At 61.0% G+C, this 21215-nt stretch overlaps 1 protein-coding gene across 3 annotated transcripts in view; it reads right to left on the bottom strand.

Moving 5' to 3' along the window:
• FIBCD1 (fibrinogen C domain containing 1) overlaps window positions 1-19884 on the bottom strand; it is a 32320-nt gene extending 12436 nt beyond the window's left edge. For 2 of the 3 annotated variants that reach the window (XR_005364894.1, XM_038549017.1), the window contains exons 1-5: window positions 19750-19836; window positions 12102-12173; window positions 11161-11640; window positions 7114-7273; window positions 6607-6743 (exon numbers count right to left, since the gene is read on the bottom strand). Coding sequence is in view for 2 of the 3 variants with exons in the window: in XM_038549017.1 (XP_038404945.1) it covers window positions 6607-6743; window positions 7114-7273; window positions 11161-11640; window positions 12102-12173; window positions 19750-19821 (921 nt within the window). In the remaining variant the exon portion in view is untranslated. Of the gene's footprint in view, window positions 1-6606; window positions 6744-7113; window positions 7274-11160; window positions 11641-12101; window positions 12174-19749 lie in introns of all 3 variants that reach the window. The other variant, XM_038549018.1, reaches the window with a different exon arrangement.
• Window positions 19885-21215: the final 1331 nt, after the last annotated feature.

Raw genomic sequence — 21215 nt, 5'->3', positions numbered from 1 at the left:
CGGCCGGGCTGGGATCTCAGCCTCCATACGCTGGCCTCGCCCTCAAGCCAATTATCGCTCAACATGGCCTGCAAGTTCCAAATGTGCTCGAGGCCACAGACTGGCTGCCGGTTCTCCCACGTTCCCAGGAGTGTGCTTACTCTGGCTCAGAGGCCCAGGCTGAGCTGGAGCTGGACCTTAGGGCCGCTGAATGGACGGATGTCACCAAGCAGAAGGCCTTCAATTACAGAGCAAGGATCAGCCAGACAGGAAGACATGAAGAGGGAGCGAGTGAAGGATGGATGTATCCACTTCCCGGCCATCTGTCCCAACAGAACACGAATCCCCACTCCGGGGGAAAGAAAGGAAAGGGCAGAAAAAGGTAGGGAGACAAAGTAATTACTTCTGAGGCTAAAAGCTTCATTGGCCCGGCTCCTCGGGTGTCTCCCTTGGGTTCCAGCTGTAAAGTGACCGACGCAGAATGCTCGCCGCTGCCTGGCCTCCTGGGCAGCTGGCACAGAGGAAGACAGACTGAGCATGTTTTCTTGATGCGGAGTCTCAAAAGCCAGTGCCTGCCGCCCGGCGTGTCTTCCAAGTACTGCTTAAGGGCTCTGCCAAGGGAGGGCTGGGCCCACATGGTTCTGCAGATGGTGCCGGGCGGTTCCAAAGGAAGGAGCGGCTGCATTTGGGGCGGTGGCAAGCTGAGGGGGGGGCAGCAGAGTGGCGAATCGCCCTGTGTTTGTCAGCTGGGCTCCAGGGGCCTGTGCCGTGCTCCACAGGTCCCATCTCCGCTGGGACCCCTTCCTTGGATGGGCCCTGTCTGACTGGCTCCTTGTCTGCCATGGTACTAAGAGCCTGAGTCATTGTCCTAGGCACCTGAGCCTGGCTCTGTGGTCTCCCCAGCACCGGCTGATGCCCTCAGGCAGGGCTCTGTGCTCTCATGTGGCAGATGAGCAGGCTAAGGTGGCAAGGTGGGGCGACCTCTGCAGGGTCAAGGCTGAGGGCGTGTGCACTGCTCCTCCAGGCCCCTGAGCCTGCCTGGCCCTCCACACGGCTGAGCTGGGCTAGCCCCAGGAAGTGCCCCAGGCTGGCACCCAGGGGACCAAGTTCCACTGACAGGCTGCACGTCCATCTAAGTCTTGGCTTCTCTCTTCTGAGAAATGAAGAGCTTGCTGCTCCAGGCCCTGTGTGCTGTACCTGGGCTCACGGGGTGACTCGGGCCCTCAGGAGGCTCACAGCCCCAGGGGAGGTGGACGCTGAGGCCAGCATCACGGGCCATGGCAGCTCCTAACCTAGCACGCTCCTTCCACCCCTCTGCCTGTCTCATCTGTAATATGAAGGTCATAGCAGCCCCTACCCACAAAGATTTGGTAATGGGTACAGGCGTTGGTTACTAACACATTAGTCCGCGAAGGTGACCTCAGAGGAGGTGGAGTCATCTGCTGGGCTGGGCTCTGGGAGGGCTTCCTGGAGAGGAGATGCTCAACCAATCTGCATAATAAGCAGGGTCCTGGCAGGTGGTCAGAGAGGCTGAGGGATGGGGGCTGCGTGGGTCCAAATCTTTGGATATGGGGAAGGGGTGTCTCTGACACTTTAGGAGGATCTCCAGGAGGGAGCATCTGCGATCTTCCCTGGGGTCTGATGAAGCTGTTGCAGAAATCATTTGCAGGCAGGATCTTGTGGGTTGTGCAGCTTCGGGGTCCACCAGCCTCCCAGACCTCATGGGCAGGCAACTCCTGGGAGGACATGGGGGACCATGGCACAGGTGGCTTTTTATTTCTAAGGAACAAAGAACTTGGACGTGCAATATAGCCCTTCAAAGGCAGCCACTGGGGGGCTCTGCCCCCTTTCCTGGGAGGCAGTGGCTCCCGGAATCCCTCCTGGACGTCTCTGGGCAGGGCCCCCGCGTGCTCCCTGCACCTGCCAAGGGTACAGGTGCAGAAGGCCGCGGAGTTCCAATCTTGGCTCTGCCTCTCACAGATTGTGTGGCCTCCGATGAGTCATAGACCATTCCCAAGACTCAGTTTCCCTCTCTGTAAAGAGGCGCCACCAGTGCAAATTTGCAGTGCAAATGCTCAATTAAGAGTAAACTGGACGCACATAGTAGGTCTAACCAACCTCCCCTCCCTCTCCTTCCCAACCAGCTGCCAAGCCCAGAAGGAAGGGGGCCTCCTCCTTGTTTTTGACTGAAAAATGGTACCCCCGGGCTTGGCACCCTGCCACGCATCCCGGGCTTGGCAGTCGGTGCCTGGCGGCTCCTGGCAAACACAGCTCAGACCTGCCATTTATCAAATGCTGAGCAACTGTACTCAGCACTTGTACTACCCTGTTTTATGTTAAAAGTTTAAAAAATTCAAACTGCTCTGGATGGAGACAAGCTTTCTCTGAGCGGATCGGTCGAGGGGACGCAGGACCCATCACCCGGCTCATCGATCAGAGCGTGCAGCCCCAAAGACTCCCCAGAGCAGCGGGGACACTGTGGCCCACTGATGTCCCAGCAGGTCCCTCTGCTACAAGGACTGGCTGAAGCCTTGGCCCACATGGGGAGGAACCAGTGGGACCCACAGACCTGCCGTCCAGAGTCCCCGGCTGGGGCGGCCCAGGAAGCTTTTCATCTCTCCCAGCATCTGATCCCACTGCCAGGCTGGGCTCTGCTTGGTGGTGGCTCCTTTGATGTTTTACAAGTGAGGGAAGGATTTTCCTCCCTGCCCAGGGAGCTCAGGTAGGGAGGGGGACACTTTCTCTCACAGCGAAGCCAATTAGCAGCATATCTAAGCCGTTGACCTCGCAAGCGCCCAGCAGAGCGGCAGAGCGTGGTCACCCGTGCACAAGGAGCTTTGGGCCACTCAGCTCGTGATGCGGGGAGCAGGCGGCTGCGCCGTGAATCCCAGTGGGGGCGCAGAGCAGGATCGATCCTATTGCGGGTTCCTGCAGCAGGAGAGGCCAAGCTGGACCTGATTTCAGTGACCCCGGTGGTAATTATGCAAAGGCAGGGGAAGGCTTTGGCAATCGGGCCGGTGGCAGCACCGTCGCAGGTGGATGTTGTTGGGGGCAAGGCCATGCCTCACCCTGCAGACAGGCGGGGAAGTGGGATGGGGGGCCTGTCTGTTGATGCCGAGCTGGACCCTCCTTCTGATCACCCCAAACCCACACCAGACTCTGGGCATGGCCAGCCCATTCCCCAGACCCCAGGAGGTGGCCACATATGACACAAGAGCCATACTGGTGGCTGGATGAGGAAGGGGCCCCGAGAGGGGATGTGACCTCCCCGTCTCACACGGCCGCGGGGATGTGAGCTGGAAGCAGCCAGTTTGCTACACGTGGCACCTTCCAAATGAGGAAATCTAGCCTCTGCTCAGAGGAGGGAGCCAGGTCCCTCTGTCCACAGGGAATCCCTGACCACTGCTCCCCCAGGGGAAGAGCCTGCCAAGGAGTCTGACCCTCTCCCCACGTAAATGGTGCTCTGTTAGCCTCATTTAGCAAATGAAAACCTGAGGGTCAGTGAGCTGAAGTGTCACTGCCAAAAGTGCCAGCAGTCACTCATGTGACATGACATGGACAGGTAACCGCGGATTCACACCTGTACAAAGGAGGAGCCTGATGGGTGGACCCAGTGGTCAGAGGGGCCTCCCAAGGGACACGGCAGGCAAGCTGGGCCCCTCACCCGGTCACAGGCCAGCACAAGGTGGTCCTTCCTTCCTGGGAGTGAGTGCCCGTGTCAAATTCAGGAGTGGCCTTGACAACTGGCCTGACCCTACATGGCCTGGGCTGCTGTGGGCTTTGGTGAGCATGGAGAAAAGGCTTGGGTTCAGCCAGCACCAGTGGCCACATCAGCCAAAAGGCCAGTTGCAGGCGTGTGTCCATCTGCCACTGTGGCCTCCCCCACCCGAGGAGCCACATGTGGCCTCTTCCCTACCTGGCCTCTTCAGGACCCACAGAATTCACACTCCCCAAACTACTTCCTCCACAGCTGCCGTGCCCTTGGCCCCAAGTCTCTGGGTCACTCCCCACCTGGGGAAATCCTGAGGTTGGCAGAAGCCCAATCAGCCTTCAGGACAAAGCTCACCTCCTAATGTGCCCGCACGACCACACTTGACCCAGCCCCTGCCCGCCTCCCTCCTCTTGTCCCTGGCCCCTCAAGCCCCACACACCAGCAGAGCAGAACCCCTGGGGTCCCAGACCAAGCCCTGCCACCTCCGTGCAGACCTCCGCACGTGTGTTCCCTTTGCCTGGAACATTGTTCTCGCCTCATCCCCCAGTGCCTGGATCTCCGGGTCCAGAAGCTTCTTCTGGCTGCCCCAGGTCAGGTTAGGGGCTCTCCTCTGAGCTCCCTCATGCCCTCCAGCCCTCACACAAGTCAGCTGATTTGCCAGCTCCCCACCAGGCCAGGAGCTTGCTGTTGGATCCTCCTCTGGCCTATGGTTGGTACTCAGTGTTTGAATAATTGAGGACCACCGTGTGACAGCCAGCTCCACAGCCGCGTGTGAGGCTGGGACTCAGGAAGTCTGGGCGCTGCCCCAGGAAGGCTGCTCATTTGCTAGGTGGCCTTGGACGCATCTCTTCCTTCTTTGAGGCTGCTCTGCTGGCCTCTGGGGTTGGAGGGGTGCCAGGCAGGGCCATGGTATATAAGCTGCAAAGTGCCCTGTAAGCGGACAGGGCCTCTGGGCCCCATCCTTGCCCTGTCTGGTCTCGCCAGGGAAGCCAGCTCTGGCTGGAGTGTCCAACCCTGTCCTGGTGCCCCGTCCACCAGGGAGAGCCATCCAGGTGTCAGCACTCGAGGCCTGGCAGCTCAGACACAGAGCCTAACAAGGATGGATGGTACCAGGGTTCAGAGAGGCGGCAGCGGGCTCCTTCCCAAACAACAATTGAGTTTCCGAGAGATTCCGTGTGGCAGGGAGGTGATCCTGACAGATGCCCAGAGGTATCTGGGAAAAGATTGCTTTTGACGGAAACCCAAATGGATATTAACGTTTATCGGCCTCGCAAACACTTCTCAGCCGAGAGCGGCCTTCCTCCCAGACCCCTGATCCAGGTATCTGAGCAGGAGGGCTGTAGGCGGGCAGGGGTGTGGGGTCTGGCGTTCCTCCTCGACTCCCCCGTAATGGCCCTGGAAGCCCAGGCCCTGGGTATTACCCGCCGCCCAGGCTCAAATCCTGATTGACTTCCCAGGAGACTGGCTCCAAGTCCACCTGAGTGGAAGATGCAGAGCCCGGGCTGGCGCCTTGGTCTTTCATTAAGTCTGTCCTAACCCTTAACTCTGATTTCTGGGTTTTGGCTGCTACGCTGGCGCTGCTCTGCTTGCCGAGGGGTTCCCAGAGGCGAATGCTATAACTCAGATGTTCTGAGTTAGGAAAACAAAAGAGCTTTTAGTCCCCAGATGCGGATCCAGTACAGTTAAATGCTCTCCTCTGGAGCTTGAAAAGACGTTTGGAGGTTTGTCTGTCCCCGGGTCTTCGGGGATTCACAGCTGCTCTCACACCAGCTCCGCCCTCTGGATGCGCTCACCTTGCCCCCCACTCCGGCCCACCTGCCTCAGTTGGGCCTCCCCCTGCCCCAGTCTGGCCCCCTGAGCAGGGGCACGGACCCCTTTCGAAGCTGATGCAGGCTGCCGCATTCCCAGGGTCCCAGAGAAGCTTCACCCTCCCCTCTGCTGGGACATCTGCACCCCAAAATTCACATCAAGCTCCTCGGTGAGAAATGGAGGCATCCTACCGGCCTCTCCTCATGCTCTGAGTGCCAAGGACAGAGACCTGGGGGCCCAGGAGGGCACTCCTGGAAAACAGCTGACCTCATGCCCTGCTTTGGGTCCCCAGGACCATGCCCTGGACTCCAGTGGATGCCCTCTTGGCAAAGAGCTCAATAAAGGGCGGGGTCACACACATCTTGGTCATTGTTGGGTGGCTAGTACCTTGTACAGGGGACCGGGGCCTCTCCCCACCACTCCCAGCTCCGGAGAGATGTCAGGGCCACCTGTAGCCACTCCACCGGGCCTTCCAGTGGCCGTGAAGACATCTCATGTCTCCTGCTTCCCACCCAGGCAGAAACAAAAGGTGCAGGAAGTCACGCTGGGGGATGAGGCGAGAACAATGTTCCAGGTAAAGGGAACATACATGCAGAAGTCTGTAGGAAGGTGGATCCTTGCCGGGAAGCCACTGGGGTCTCTGCTCCCTGCAGGTGCGTCCCCCCATTCCCCCTCTCATATCCTGCACACCTGTCATATATCGGATAACTTGAAAGACAGCATCTACACATGTCATGTGCTTGCAACAGCAAGAGGTTCCCAGTGCTGCGTTCCATCACAGCCCATCCCCGACTTGCCTGGTGCCCCCGGGAACTGCTGTGTTCCCAGAGGCTCAAGGCTCAAGGGACAGGAGGTGGCTCCATAGGCAGGGGACAGGGTCTAAAATCTGCTCCCCCGAGGGCCCCAAGGCTCAGCTCACAGCCTCTGCTTGCCCTGCGCAGATTTCTGAGGGTGTAGAGTTCTTGGGTTCGATTAGGGGCAGGTAGGTGGGGGCCAGAAGCTGAGGGCAGAAGGCTGGGTGAGCGGCTGCTCAGAGCACCCCGGCTCACATGTGCCACCCCCCTGGGCCCCCCTGGGCCGCCCAGGCATCTGCCCGGGAGACTCACCGTCCAGCCCCCGCCATCTGTGCGCATGTCACAGTAGACCTGGAAGCCCGCAGGGTAGTGCGTGGGGAAGACTGAATAAATGCCATCCTCCTGCTGTCCGCTCAGGAGCACGTCCAGACAGTCACGCGGCGGAGAGCCTAAGACGGAGAATGCTGTCAAGCCTGCGCCTGGCACCTGTGTGCCCGCCCATCCCCCTCTGCCCTGGGTCTCCCTGATTTGTCTGTCTACCATGAGCTCCAGGGCACCAGCCTGGGGAGCAGACCTTGGCTCTGCCTCTCCCTGGGGGAGTGAGCACCCTCTGGGGCCTTGCTTTCCTCATCTGGAAAATGGGCATAGTGGGCTGGGAGAGGGGTCAACAGAAGGGGCAGGTAGGTGCTCAGTGCTGCGGCAGGAAGTCCTCAGCAAACAGCAGCAGTGAGTCCTCATCAGAGGGCTGGGTGACAGGTGATGGGGGTACAAAGCTGGGCACCCACAGCTCCCAAGAAAGGCAGCCTCCACCCCACTCACCACTGGTGCAGCCCCGTGGCCGCAATCCCCTGGCAGGTGCCCTCTGGAGGTCAGCTTTGACGCGGGGCCGGCCAACCCCCCGGTCCCTCTGCAGGGCATCGAGGACATCACTGACCGAGTTCATCAGGTGAGCCATGTGGCCTTGACTCTCGGAGAGAAGCTGTGGAGCAGCGGGGTGGGTAGAAGGGGCAGGAGGCTTCGTCCTTGTACGATGACAGCCCCTGCCCTGCTCTGGCCCCATCCCAGGTGGTCAGTGTCTGTGTATTCAGAGGATGGGGGCTCGGGTGGGAGGGCACACGGGTGCTTCAGCAGAGCCCTGTGCCCACTGCACCCCAGGCCCTGTCCTCATCCATTTCTGAGCCTCTAGACTGGGGGAGGTGACTGCAGAGAGCTCTGCTGGGCAGGCGGATTCGGCACTGGGCAAAGCTGGGTTCAAATCCCAACTCACCTGTTTACCAGTTACACAATGGGGTGAGTGACTTAACTGAGCCTGGGAGCAGGACTCCCTGTCACAATTGTCACAGAGACTGGTGACAATGTGCAAGAAGGAGCCAGCTCAGCTGGGGCCCACAGTGGGACCCACAGGACCAGGCCCACCTCGTTATGTGAATTTGTAAGGCACCTTCCAGATTACAACACACCTCACCTAACGTCTCTCCTGATGCCCAGCAAGGCTGCGAAGGCAGGGGTGACGGTTCTGCATGCAGACGGGGGCCTTGGAAATACTCCCACCCAGCCCCCACCCAAACTCCACGTCTCCGATGTCCACCTCATCTCACACACCCCCAGCACTGTCAGGAGGGAGGCTTGGGTTGCTGTCTCCTTGGTACAGATGGGGAAACAGCTCCAGAAGGAGACATCTCTGATTGAGAACGACCTCAGGCCACCTCCCCAGGGTTGGCTGGTGGGAGAGGAACCTAGGACTGCATCATTGTGCCGGGGCAGGGGGCGGGGGCGGGGGCAGGACAAGTGGGGGGCAGCGGTCTGGACTCATTCTGGGCTTTGGTTCAGCCCCTCCTCCATTCACTGGACAAGGGACCCTGGAAGAGCGACCGAACCACCTGTGAACAAGAGTAACAGGATCTGTGTTTCCGGGGTGGTTCATGAGAGCATGTGCTGGGGGCCTACGCGCCTAGCCCACCTTCCCCACCCGAGCTATTACCACTGCTCACCACCAGCTACCCTTCTTGGGATCTGGGTCTGGAGGTTTGTTGCTCGGCCAGCACGGCACTGACCTGCAGCAGTCAGTGCTGCACCTGCTGCCTAGAAGGTCTGGGGCCCACCAGCTCCCCACCCAGGAATCTAGGAGGCTGCAGGACGAGGAGGGGAGGGGGCTCCCGGGCCCACTACAGCCGGCCAGTGCATGCAGAGCCTGCTGCCACGTCCTTACACACTGAACCTGTCACTTGTCTGATAACAGTTCGTTCCAGAAGGAAAATACAAATAAATGGTGCCAGTGGTTTGCAAAATTCGGCTTGTCCAGAAGCAAGGGCCCCGCAAAGCTTATAGTCAGTTCCTCTTCTGCAGTGAGGGCTGAGGCCTGGGAAGAGGCACTGAGGTGGGCAGGGGGGATGCGGGGCCAAGGCGGCCCACCCTCCCCAGGCTTTCACTGCAGTGTCCTGTACACAGGCTCTGTCAGGGCAGGCCCCGGGGGTGCAGGGGCCATCTGCAGGGTGTGGGTGGCCGAGATCACCAGGCTCACTGGCTAAGTCTCTAGGGCACTGCCCATCCTTCTGCGACAAGCGGACACACTTGAGAAACTCAGGCACAGCCCGCTCTTGCTGGCGGGCAGGGAAGACCTCAGTTTAAACCAGCAAATGATTAAAGTTGAAAATGTACATATAAACATGCTCCGAATTAATAGGGAAAGTCAGTCCCTGCTCGCTGAGCTGCACAGATGCATTAAAGAGGACGTGGCATTTTTTTAGAGGCGGGGAAGTCAGAGCTGCTTCTGGCACTTCCCGGTCGTGTGACTAAGTTTAACCAGGGCACTCCCCCACTCTGAGCCTCAGTCTGCCCCTCCACAGAATGGGGCAATCATCTCCACCTCCTGGGGCCACTATGCTACCAAGTGCTTATTACCCAGCATCCGGCAGTTCCCTGCACTACTCTTGCAAAAGGGATTTTCAGTGGTGGCCTCCCCATTGGCCGAGTCTTGAGTTCACAAATCGTTTCCACCATCATAATAAAAGAAATGCTGGACAAATGTGCCAGACGCCAGCTGAGCCCAGCACGGCCAGGAGCTCCCACGCCCTCTTGGGTACGGACTCTGTCAGCCCCATTTTGCAGGTGAGGAGACTCAGCCCAGGAAGGGCAACCCACATGCCCAAGTCCAATAGCTGCTGCTTCGTGGAGTCTGGACTGGATCCCAGCACTGCCCCCTGAACCCTGAAGGCAGAGCCACTCAGCCCTGCTGCTCCCAGGCCAGTGCGCCTTAGATGTCTGTACACGTGAGGGCCACATGAGGGCCGCCCTGATGCTTGTTCAACTGTGGGGTGCCGGGGGTTTACGATGAGGTTCAGAGAGGTGCCTTTTAGCAAGCAGCTCTGGCACTCCTGACAGAGGGTGCCTGTGGGCAGTGCTTTGGGAAACCCAGGTCTGGGCTGGCCACCTGGGGGTCTGGGAAGCCTGGAGGAGTCAGGAGCCACAGCAACCCAGCTCTGCAAGACACATGGCCTCTGAAATCACCCTGAGTCTGCAGGAAACGAGTCAAATTAAACATTCTTTTGAGAAGTAAATATATCAGGTGAGCCGAGGTACTACGGCACCCCTAAAAAGCTATTGGTCTTGTAGGAACAGGTCTAGGCCTCTGCATAGATGGGTGGGTAGGAGACCTCGAGGGCCCTCCCCACGATTCTCCACCCCTGCCCTAAGGGCCTGGCTGACCCCATGTCTGACCAGGGGCTGAACCACTGGAGAGCAAGGTGGGGGCCCCAGGTCACCCAGAAAATCTGGAGGTCTCCTCTGAGCCCTGCTGATAGAAGGGGCAGCCGAACTCCCCTACCCCCACCCCACCCCAGGAGGGGGAAGCGCCTTCTCATCAGTCACCCAGACAGGATGACAAGGGCTATAATTTCTCCAGCTGCAGTCTTCAGAGGAGGGGAGAGACCCATTGCTCATGAGCTGCTGGGTGACCAAATGCCTGGTCATCCCCGGTGTCCAGGAAGGTCTGGGACCAATGGCAAGGGTGGGTCTCAGCTCCTGGTGCCTAAGTACCTGAGTCATAGGGGTGAAAGGGTCCAAAGCCGAGGGTGGGCAGGGCACTGGAAGGCCAGATGCCAGGCCTAACCTGGCCACTGTACCCTGGACAAATCATTGTCCCTTCTTGGCCTCCATTTTCTGTTCTGGAAAATGGTGGAAAACCAAAGAGATGATCCTAAATCCCTGGTTGTATGTGGTGGGAAGCTCTTGCTGCTGCTCCTTGAGTGGTTGATGTTGGAAACTCTTCCCCCAGACCTAACAGGTGCTTGCTAGGACCTGCATTGGCTCAGAAGAGGGGAGACAATGATGGGGGGATGGGCGGAGGCAGTGGGAGAGGCTAAGAGTCTGGTCGGGCTCCCTCAGCTGGTCCCTCCTTCCCTAGAAAGCTGAGAGCATCAAATGGCAGAGAACGGGAGACAGGGAGCTGGGGAGGGAGTACAGTTCTCCCTGGCCATTTGGCACAGCAGGGGAGAGGGCTTGCCCAGGACCAGACACGTGACCTTGAACCTTAAGTCACTACAGATGGAGGCCAGGTCCTGCCTCACCTGTACTGGCGCACCTGGGAAGCCCCTCGAGCCCTGGACTTGACCTGACTGTGGGATGCTATGGGGTGCTAATGCAAGTACCCAGGTCCCCAGGACAGTGGGTTGGAATGATTTGAATCCTGGTGTCTCTGGCTGTGTGGCCTCGGATGAGAAACTCGCTTCTCCGAGGCTCATTTGCTTGATGGTAGATGGGAACAGTGACACCACCTGGTTCTGGGGCCCTCGGGGACCGAGCGAAGCCATGAACATCAGGTGCCCCCCAGCCCCCACGAAGACCCCAGGTGCAGCCGCAGCCCCTTACCTGGATGAGGCGGCCCTGCTCACTCTGCAGGGCGCCGAGCCCCTGGCCCAGGGCACCGAGGCCCTTGCGCAGCCCTGCGCACTCCGCCTGCAACTCCGAGGCCCGGGCCAGCAGCCGGGGCAGCTGGTCCGCCAGGGTGTCCAGCAGCTCCCGCTCCTGCTCGCCTGCCAGCCTCGGTTCGGCCCGGTGCTCGGCCAGCGCCTGCAGCACGGAGGCCTGCGCGCCCTCCAGGCGGGCAAAGCCGTCGGCGAGGTCGGGGCAGCGCGGGTCAATGAGGATGCTGAGGCGTGAGCTGTCAGCCCTCTCCACGGTGACCAGGGCGCTGTTGGCACCTGCCGGCCCGGTGCTGACGACAGGCGGGGCCGCCGTGCCAGGCACGTGGGTGTGGTTCAGGAAGAGCACGGCACCGGTGACAGCCACAGCCAGCAGCACAGCCAGGGACAGCAGCACTGTGCACAGCACGTAGCCGCAGCTGGTCCACTGCGGGCAGGCCCCGTGCGCACACAGACACAGACAGACAGACGGACAGGACAGAGGAGGGGCGGCATTAGGGCCAGAACTGTGCTTCCAGCTCTGCCCAGTGAGGGCAGCCCAGGCGGCTTTTGCGAAGCCTGGGCGAGACTCAGGGGACTCCCTTCTTGGGGCCTGGGGAAACGGAGTCATACAGAGAGGCAGAGATGAGAGACAGCAGCCCAGAGGGGAGACCGAGAGCTCAGGACCAATGAGAAAGCAAGAACGAGTGAGTGAGAGGTGCAGGCAGCCCGAGATGGAGAGGAAAAGAGAAACTAAGGCAGGCACACCTCCCCAAGGCAGCCCTCCTGGGTGGCTCAAGACTGCAGGTGAAGGCTCCCATGGCCTCAGGCCCCCTTGCTGCCATTTCCGGAGGGGAGGGGGGACCCCTGGGTGAGGGACATCACCTTGTTGAGCCTCAGTGTCCTCACCTGTAAAATGAGGCAATAATGACGCACCCTGCCCCACACGTGGGGGCCAGCCATGCGGACTCGGGAAGAGAGCTGGAACGTGACAGCAACAATGCTAAGAACTGCCATACTGTTACAGCAGAAGGAGCGCCCATCACTAAGGGCCCCTCTGGACCTGGAGCACCCACAGCCCGAGTCCCGAAGCCTGTGCAGGCCTGGGGGGTGTCCAGCATCTCCTCTCCTCTCCTCCCCAGAGCAGGCTAAGGGGCGGAGCCTGCCGGGGAACCTGGAGAAAGGTACCTCGCCTCCTTCGCTGTCCCCGATCGCTCACAGCCCCCAGGGAGCTTGTTGGGCGGCCACGGAGCATGTGACACGTGGGGAACATGAGACCCAGGAGAGCCAAGGGCTCTTGCCCCGGGTCGCACAGCAGATCAGAAGCCAGCTCAGACTAGCCCCCCAGGCCCACCTGCCCCCTGCTTCCTCCAGGGGCAGGCACCGCCTACGGCTGGCTTTCCCCCCACATTTCCAACCTTCGGGACTGGAGATGCATCTTTAACCGAGTTAGTCTACGAAAGCACTCGGAGCTGTGCCCGGCACATTGGGCGTGCGCAGTAACTATTAGCGGCTTTTATTACCTCGTGATCAATGTGCACAGAGCGTCGGGAGGTGTCTGGTTCTTTATTTTCCACTAACGTGTTACTTCTGTATGTCCCTGGCGCTGAGAGGCACCTTTCCATTTCTCCACATTTTGACACCTCCGACGCCGGGGGCTCCTACGGCCGTAACTGGCCCTTTTTTTCTCAGTGGTACGTGGAACAGCGAGTCCTCTCATACAATGCGTCTTACTCCAAGAAAGTGCAGTAGAGCAAACAGCCTGTTTTGCATGAACTCAAATTCTACAAGTAAGTCCTGAGTCCTACCTGGCACCAGAGGAAGATGGGGTCAGGGATGAGGTGCAGGTGGACAAGAGGACCCCCCCACCCCAGGAAGGGTGCTGTGCTCTTGGCGAGATGAGGGAGACAACTCCTTAGCCCACCCGCGGACTCAGCGCTCTGGCCCTCCTCTCTCCATACCTGCCCGGGCGGCCCGTCCATCGGGGGCTCCACACACCCAGACAGCTTACTCCTGCCACACCTGGACACGTCGCTCCCTCACATTAGCTCTGCACAGAGCTCTGCTCTCTTAGCCCGAGGCACCTGCTTCTCCTGCTCCTCTTCCCAACTCCCTCTCTTCCTTCAGGGCCTGGCTAAATGCCACCTCTTCCAGGAAGCCTTCCTTGACTGTTTCCCCAGGCCTCCCCGCCCCAACCTAGTTTAGGGGGAGGCTCCTCCCCCATGTCTCCATGGCCTTTTGTCCCGCCCCACCCCCCATGGTGGCTTCTCATTAAGACAGACACTCATCACCTTTGACTCCATTCTTGTGCTCATTCAAACATCTATTCAGTGTCCACTGGGTGTCCCCATGAGCCAGGCTCCAGGCCAGTTGCTGAGGAGGGAGTGGCAGTTGTTCTAGCCCTGCCCAGGGAGAGCTCACGTCCCATGACCTGTGATCCTTAACCTGTGTGGTGCGTGCACTGGTTTGGGAGTCTCTGAAAGCTGTGCATACCAGGACGGCCGGGCTGGCAAGTCCTGGGCCCAGGACACTTAGGCCAGACCATGAGAGCCCCCGAGAGCAGCACCTGCTCGCCAGGCACAGAGCAGCTGCTTGTTGGATGGATGGGAGGAAGAGCAGATGGACCAGGTCACTTCTTGGTGACTGTGCTCACACGGGGAGGAGGTGAAGGTCCTGGCACCTACTGCACTTGGCAGGGCAGGGACTTGTGCCCTCCATGCTGAGCCCTGGCCCTCGAAGCGAGGCCACCTCTAACCCTGAGCCATCCCTGCTGGCCTGGCACAGGATGAGTTCCCCAGGCACCTGCAGGTCAGGAGCTTCCAGACAGGTGGGCACCACCTAATCGCCACCATTCCTTGAACCCGTGCCCCATGCCTGCCCCTGAAACCTCCAAACGACCCCCTGCTATGGTCGGATTCACTTGGCAGATGGGAAAATGAAGCTCGGAGAGCAGAGGACCCCTCCCTTCCCAGGGTTGGGCCAGCCCTTGAACCCAGGGCCAGTGGCTGGAAGCACACAAGGCTGCTCGCTGTCCACAACGTTCTTCCCTGTCTGGAGCGTGACTGGGGGTTTGAGGGACGAAGCTCTGTGTCAGCAAGTGAGGCCCCGTCAGGCCCCTCCCAGAGCCCATCGGGAGACACCTTGCCCCGAGCAGCTCTGAGCAACGTCCTCCAACTGGAGAACATTAAGGTCCCCAGCTGGCAAGGCAGAGCAGCCAGCCATGTGTCCCCCATGTGTCCAGGACCCTCACCCTCCCGTGCATCTGCTTCTACCCAAGCCCCCAGCCCCTGGAGGGAAGGCAGAGAGGGAAAAGAGGAGAGAGGCTTGAGAAAGCCGCAGCCCCCACCCCGGAGGCGCAGGGGGATGATGGAGTTGGAGATGAAACGGGCCACTCAGCAGCGGAGAATTAGTCTTCTGAGATCACCCGAAACACGGACTACTGTTCACTTTTATAGGCCGCTGTTTACGTGGCTCGCAAAGGAATTTGCCCAAGATAATAAGGGAGGCTCCGGGTGGCAGGCAGCCCACTGGAGCACGCGGTGGGGCTGGAGCTCATTAACGGGCCTCTGGCCGTGGCAGGGCTGGGTGCGCACCCCGGGGTCTGCAGCAGGGCAGGGAAGGCACGCAGGGCCCCACCTCCCAGGACAAGGAGTGGGGACGCTGGGAAGGTATCCCGGGCAGTGGGCATGAGAGGAGCCAGGGGCCCTGGGTTCAAGGTCCCCTCTGCCACTAACTGCTCATGTGAGCCTCCAGTTGGAGGGACAAGGCTGCACTCTGCATGACCTCCCACCCCCCAGTGGGGGCCCACAGTCAGTGGCTTCTCAGGAAGCCCAGCCAAAGACAAGGAGGACAAGATAGGCTCTTGCCAGGGGAGGCAGGAGGGAGGAAGCCCCAAAGGTGCCTCAGTGGAGGGGTAGGGTCTTTCCCCATGGCCTCCTCTGTGTCCCCAGCCTCAGAGGTGGCCATGGGGTCTGGCGGGGGAAAGAAGTACTCAGGAGGAAGGGACACAGCGCCTCGATGCCCTGCTGGGCATCGCCCCCTGCCTTCTGCCCTATTCGCTAGGGGACCCAAGTGGAGGTAGTGCCCGGGGTAGACACCTGGGGTAGATTGGGACTCTACTCCTTGTATCAAAGCAGGAAGAAAGTGTCCCTCCGGGGGAGGCCAGGCAAGGACAGATCCACATGAAAGTGGCCCTGAGCCCCCTGTCTCCTAGGTGCACCCCAGCCAAAGGCAGGGTAGCTGTTCACCATGACGGAACCACACTGTGGAGCTGTGGATCATGATAATCAGGGGTGGGTGGCGTGCGGGATGGGGTCTAGCAAGGGCTCTCAGGCCCAGAGCTGTGGGGGGGGGGCGGGGACCCCAGTGGAGAGCCTCGCTGTCCTGGGTCCCTCCCAACTTCCTCCCTCAGGTCTGGCCCTCTCTCCTCCCTTGTTCCTAGTTTTGTCTTGACCACGGACCCGCTGCGTGGCTTTGGGGAGGTTAGTCCCCCTCTCTGGGTCGGGCTTGACCACCCGCAGAATGAGAACAGTAACCTCTGCTGAGGAGGGTCAAGTGAAATCTTAGAGTGTTTTGCAAACCCTCAGCCCAGGGTACCTGCAGGCTCCGCCCCCAACCCTGCCCTGCTCTTTCCACCTGCCTGGCTCCTTTCCTATTGCCCCCCCAAAACACATTGGTCTCCCTTCAAGCGAGATCTGGCAAATGCTGTTCAACTTAAACATCACCTCCTCCGGGAAGTCGTCTCCTCCGCACTCCTGCCCTGACTTCACTCATAGCCGCCCCGCTGGACGGGATGGTGAACTCTGTGGGGCAGGGCCCGGCCCAGAGGAGGGCACAGAAAGTGACAGAGGGGAGTCAGTCCTTGGCTTGTCATCCCCGTGGGCCTCTTCCCTCCTTCTCTCCCAGCACACATCTAACCAGGTGACCTCCACCTAAACTCCAAGGAATGCGAGGACAGATGCTTTTCTTTACAGTATCTCATAACACCTGACTTGTGAGTCTCTGTTTCCCTCATGACAGTCTAAGCTTCCTGAGGCACAGGGTCACAGCTGAACATCCCAGCTGAGACGGGGACTCTAAGAACTGTCGCTGAGCAGACTCAATGCAGCGGGGCTTAGGTTACACATCAGGAAGAACTTCCCAATGAGAATTTAGTTTTCTTTCTGCAATGTTTCTAGAAGTTTCCAAAGTACCAGGAGACACTCCCTGGGATTGTCGAGGCTGACCTCTCTATGGGGTGGGGAGCCTTGAGGACAGCTGAGAAAGGAGCCCCCGCCGGGGAGAACCCGGTTACAGGGTGACTTCCTGCTCCATGCTCCAGGAGAGAAGAATCGTGTCTATTTCTAGATCCTTTCATCCGAGCAACTCCAAACTCAGGCTAATATTCCACCAACACCTCCAGCCTCATGGGTGGGAGCCCCTTGGTTCTGCAGGGGGGAGAGGGGACACTCTAATGAAGGTGGCCACTTGTCCAAGGTCAGCCGGCAAATGAGGAGCGGTGGCAGGACAGGCCCAGGGCACAGTGGCCCAAGGCAGTCCCTAGGAACAGCAATGCCAGCCACCTGGTTGGCAGTGGGGTCGTGAGCACGGCCCCGATGGGTGCCAGGGCTCTCTCCTCGGGGACGGGATGCCACTGACCAGGCTGGCCCTGGGAAGGACAGCCGGCCACCCTTCCCTTCATCTGCCTGCCGAGGCTCTTCCACCACTTGGGAGGACTGGGGTTCAAGTCACAGCTCTGGCTTCCTGACCCTCAGTTTCCTCATCTGTCAAATGGGTTGATTTTCCCTGATGCCAACCTCCTCGAAGGATTGCAGCCAAGAAACGAGAGGTGCGGAGAGACGCTGCTCTGAGTGGAGCCTTGGGCATCTATTTCCCCGGAGGAAGCAGCCCACTAACAAACCTCAGCCAGGCCCTTCTGGTGGCAGCTGTGTGGTCAGATCGTTTTCCTGGGTGGGCAGAGGGATCAGGGCACCAACCCTGCAACAGGCCACAGGCTCCCGTGACAACCACCGTCCTCACAGGTGTACAGTGCTTTACAGTTTGCAAAACACTCTAGGATTTCACTTGACCCTCCTCAGCAGAGGTTACTGTTCTCATTCTGCGGGTGGTCAAGCCCGACCCAGAGAGGGGGACTAACCTCCCCAAAGCCACGCAGCGGGTCCTTGGTCAAGACAAAACTAGGAAAAAAAAAAAAAAAAAAAGACAAAACTAGGAACAAGGGAGGAGAGAGGGCCAGACCTGAGGGAGGAAGTTGGGAGGGACCCAGGACAGCGAGGCTCTCGTCTCAATAGTGAGCACAGGAAAAGCCTCGCCTCTTAGCTGAAGCTTCAGATGAGCCTGGAGCTGGTCACAGGGACAGCCTGTGCGTGCGTGCGGGGTCACCGAAGGGGTGTGGTGGGAGGTGGTGTTTGACATTGGCCCAGGCCCTGGGGCCACCAGCCCTCAGCCGCCTCTGATGCCACGGGGGCAGAAAGCTGGGCTCTGGCTGGTGGCAGCTGGGATATGTGTCCCCAGGCAGCAGCAAAGAGAGTAGGCCCTGAGGCCACATTTCAAACGGATCCCCCAGAAGCCACCTCCCCTTGAGACACGGCAGCACTTGCTGCCTCCTCACCCACAGAGCCTGGCTCAGGCTTCATGCAGTTTGATTCAGCAAATATCCCTAAGCTCCCAACCTGAGCTGCATGGAAGGGCAGGAGCCTGGGCCTGGGGGAAGAGTTAGAGATGGGGGTCGGGAGGGAGCGTGCAAGCAAAGAGGCCTCCTGGTAGACAAGGGACCCGGGGCAGGGGGCGTGGGTGGGTGGGGGACAAGGCAGGGAGAAAAAGGCAGCTGAGCACTACAGGCTGAATGCTACTGGGACTTTGAGGCACAACCATAGGACATCAGGGGAGGCTTCCTGGAGGAGGGGACATCTGAATAGGTTTTGAGGTACATGTAGGATTTCCCTGAGCAAAAGCAAAAGGGTGTGTGTGTGTTGGAGATATTGGTGGAGCCAACAAGATGACACTACAAAGGTCTAGAAATGGGCAGCTAGTGTGGGGCTAGGGTTTGGCAAACCAAGAAGCAAGCAGTCTTGGTGAGGGGGTGAGTGGGAAAGGAGAACAGGTCAGGCTGGGGATAGCCTTGAACATGTCTAGGGGGTGAGACTGCTCTTGCTAAAAGAATAAGGGGTCAGATCCCAGCAGGACAGGACTTTTTTTTTTTTTTTTTTTTTTTTTAATCTGGGAATTAAGCCATTGGCTTGGGTGCTGACCTGAAACAAAGGAACAGACCACCTGGGAGGCATTGGGAGCCAATGGGATCAGACCTGGGTTCAAATCCTTGCTCTCCTGCTAGCACGCTGTGTGGCTTGAGCACCTACCTCAATGTCTCTGAGCCACAGGACCCTGTGACATGAGAATGTGCATCCCTGCCTAGGCTCCCCCCCACCCCGGGGGGGTGGGTGCTGCTGCAGGAAGTGAGGTTGTGCAGTTGGTTGGGAAGGAGCTTTGCAAACTGTAGAGGGCTGGGCTCCCACAACCCGGCACTGTCACTCCAGACAGAACAGGCAGGTTGCAGCCCTGGAGAGTGAGGGGCCATCAAGGCCTGGGCCTGCTGAGTCCCCTTGTGCCACCGCAAACACAAACGGCTCTTTCCCCAAAGACATCTGTCTGGGAGAAATTTAAAATTTAAAATGGGCAGCCCCATTATTTCCTCTCCTCGGTGAGCGAGCCTCCTCATCTTGCCTGCCTGCCGTGGTCCCCTGGCAGCCCGGCCTGGGGCAGCCCCAGGGCTGTCCCTCTGCTCAGCTCCCCATCTCCAGCCCTGCTCTGGCCAGCCCTGGAGCTCTGCCCTCACCGCCCCCCCTTCCTGCGCACAGCCCTGGGCACCCTCGGAGCCTGCTGCCTCCACTGCCCCTGCAGAGGCAGCAGGAAGGGTAGAAGGGACAGACCTGGAACCACGGACCCAGGTTCAAATCTCGGCAGCGCTCCATGGCCTCTAGAGCCTTGCTTTTTCTCGTCTTAAAAGCTGGAGAATCATGATACCCAGTCTTCTCACATGAGACAAAAATGTATTGATCCTTTATTGCATAAGGGGGGCCCTGTTTAAAGTGCGAGGATTTAGAGCAGATCCAGGGGATCCACAACCCCGGTCCAGAAGCTCAGGCACCAGGGGGTGGTGCCCAGGGTGGATACTTAGCAAGTGAGTAAGATGCCCATCGTGGAGGTGAGGAAACAGACACTCAGCGAAGGGTGTGATTTGTGAGGTGGCACTAACGGGCTGGTCACCCCGTGAACCAGAGGTCCCCCACCCCCTGCTCACGCGGGTACCTGCTGGCTGGCGGAGGAGCAAGAGGGCCCTCTGCCACAGCGCCCGGCTCCTGCAGGGGTGCTGGCCGCACCCGCACCCCCAAGTTCAAGCCTCTTCTAGAGGAGGAGGAGAGGAAGGCGCCACCTCGCCCCAGGCCTCTGGGAGTCTCGCGGGGTGCGCCCCAAACTCCAGCCTCGAGCTGAGCGGCCACCACCGCGCCCACCGCGCGGGCCCCGCGTCCCCACGGCCCCGGCCCCGGCCCGCGCGTACCTGCGGCTTGTCACGCGGCCGGTCCTCAAGTTGGGAAGCGCCGCCCATGGTCTTCCACCGGTCGTTGACCATCTTCCGGCCGGACTGGCGGGGGCGCCCGGCGAGGCGCGCCGCTGCGGAGCGCACAGACGCGGCGGTGGGCGCGGGCTCGGGCGCGGGGCGCGTCCTTCCCGCCAGGTCCCCGCCTCGGGGCCCGCGCCCGGGGGGCAGGGGCCGGGGCCGGCGGGCGTGCGTGCGTGCGCGGGGGAGCGCGGGGGAGCGCGGGTGCGGACGGGCTGCGCGGTGTGCGCGGGGTGCACGGGGTTTGCGGGGTGCACGGGGTTTGCAGGGTGCGCGGCTGGGAGCGGGAGCGGGAGCGCGAGAGCAGCCCGCCCGCCCGCCCGCCCGCCGCTCTGGCTGCGCGCCGTCCCCGCTCCCCGCTCCCGCGCCTCCCCCTGCGCGCTCCTCTCCCTCCTCCCTCCTCCCTCCTCCCTCCTCCCTCCCTCCTTCCTTCTCAATCTCCGTGTCTTTTTTGTCTCGGACTCTCTTTGCCTTTTATTGCTCCCCCGGCCGCCCGCCCTCCCCCCCACGCACATCCACACACCGCGGCCGGCCACAGCCCCGCTCCACCGCCGGGAAGGCCCAGATCGAGGGGCACAACCCGCCCCAGGCCCAGGCCCCCGGGCCAGCGGGGAGGGCGGCAAAGCGCCGCGGACAGCCCGCCTCCCGCCGGCTCCCCGAGGGCCCTGAGCGCCCCGCGGCGCCTCCGCACAAACTTCCTCCCCGGCCCGACCCGCGCCGACTCCCGGAGCGCAGGGGGCGCGGCGCCGGGCGGGCCCAGGGGGCGTCCCTGCCGGGGCGTCGGGCGCCTCCCGGGAGCGGCGCGGGCGGGGCCGGGGGCGGGGGCGGGGGCGGGGCCGGCCTGGGGGCGCCCCCTGCGGGCCTCCGAGGGCTCGGGCCGGGCCCCGCGGGCAGGTGCGCCCCGTCCTGGGGTCGCCAGCCGCTGGGTCCTTCCCCTCCGGATCCCGACCAGCGAGGCGGGCCGGGGGGCGCCCCGGCCGGAGTCCGCGACCCTGGACCCTGGCGCCCGCGGGCGGAAGGGGGTCCCCGGCGCCGGGCCCTGAGGACCGGCCGCTCCGCCCGCGCTCCCCAGGCGCGCCCCGCGCCGTCTCAGCCCCGCCTCCTCCTCTGCGGGGGAGCCGAGGGATTTGCACCGGGAGGGGCCTCTCGGTCGACCCCTCCCACCAGCCGCACTTTTAAAAGCGTTTAATCCGCCCGGCGCGCCCTCGGAGGTAATTGACAAAGTCCTTAATCCGCGCGGCTAACGAGCTGCTGCTGCGGCTTCCGACCGGGAGGCGCCCCACGGCCCGACGCCGCGTCCTCGGCGGCCGCCCCCTCTCCAGGCGCCGCGGGAGCCCGGGCGGGGCCCCTCCCCCGCCCCCTCGATCGCCCCTGCTCCCCCCAGCTTCAGAACAGACACCCCCACT

The sequence above is a fragment of the Canis lupus genome, chromosome 9, assembly GCF_011100685.1.
Source record: "Canis lupus familiaris isolate Mischka breed German Shepherd chromosome 9, alternate assembly UU_Cfam_GSD_1.0, whole genome shotgun sequence".
NCBI lineage: Eukaryota > Metazoa > Chordata > Mammalia > Carnivora > Canidae > Canis > Canis lupus.
The sequence above is the reverse complement of the archived record's forward strand: the minus strand, read 5'-3'. Positions and strand labels throughout refer to the sequence as shown.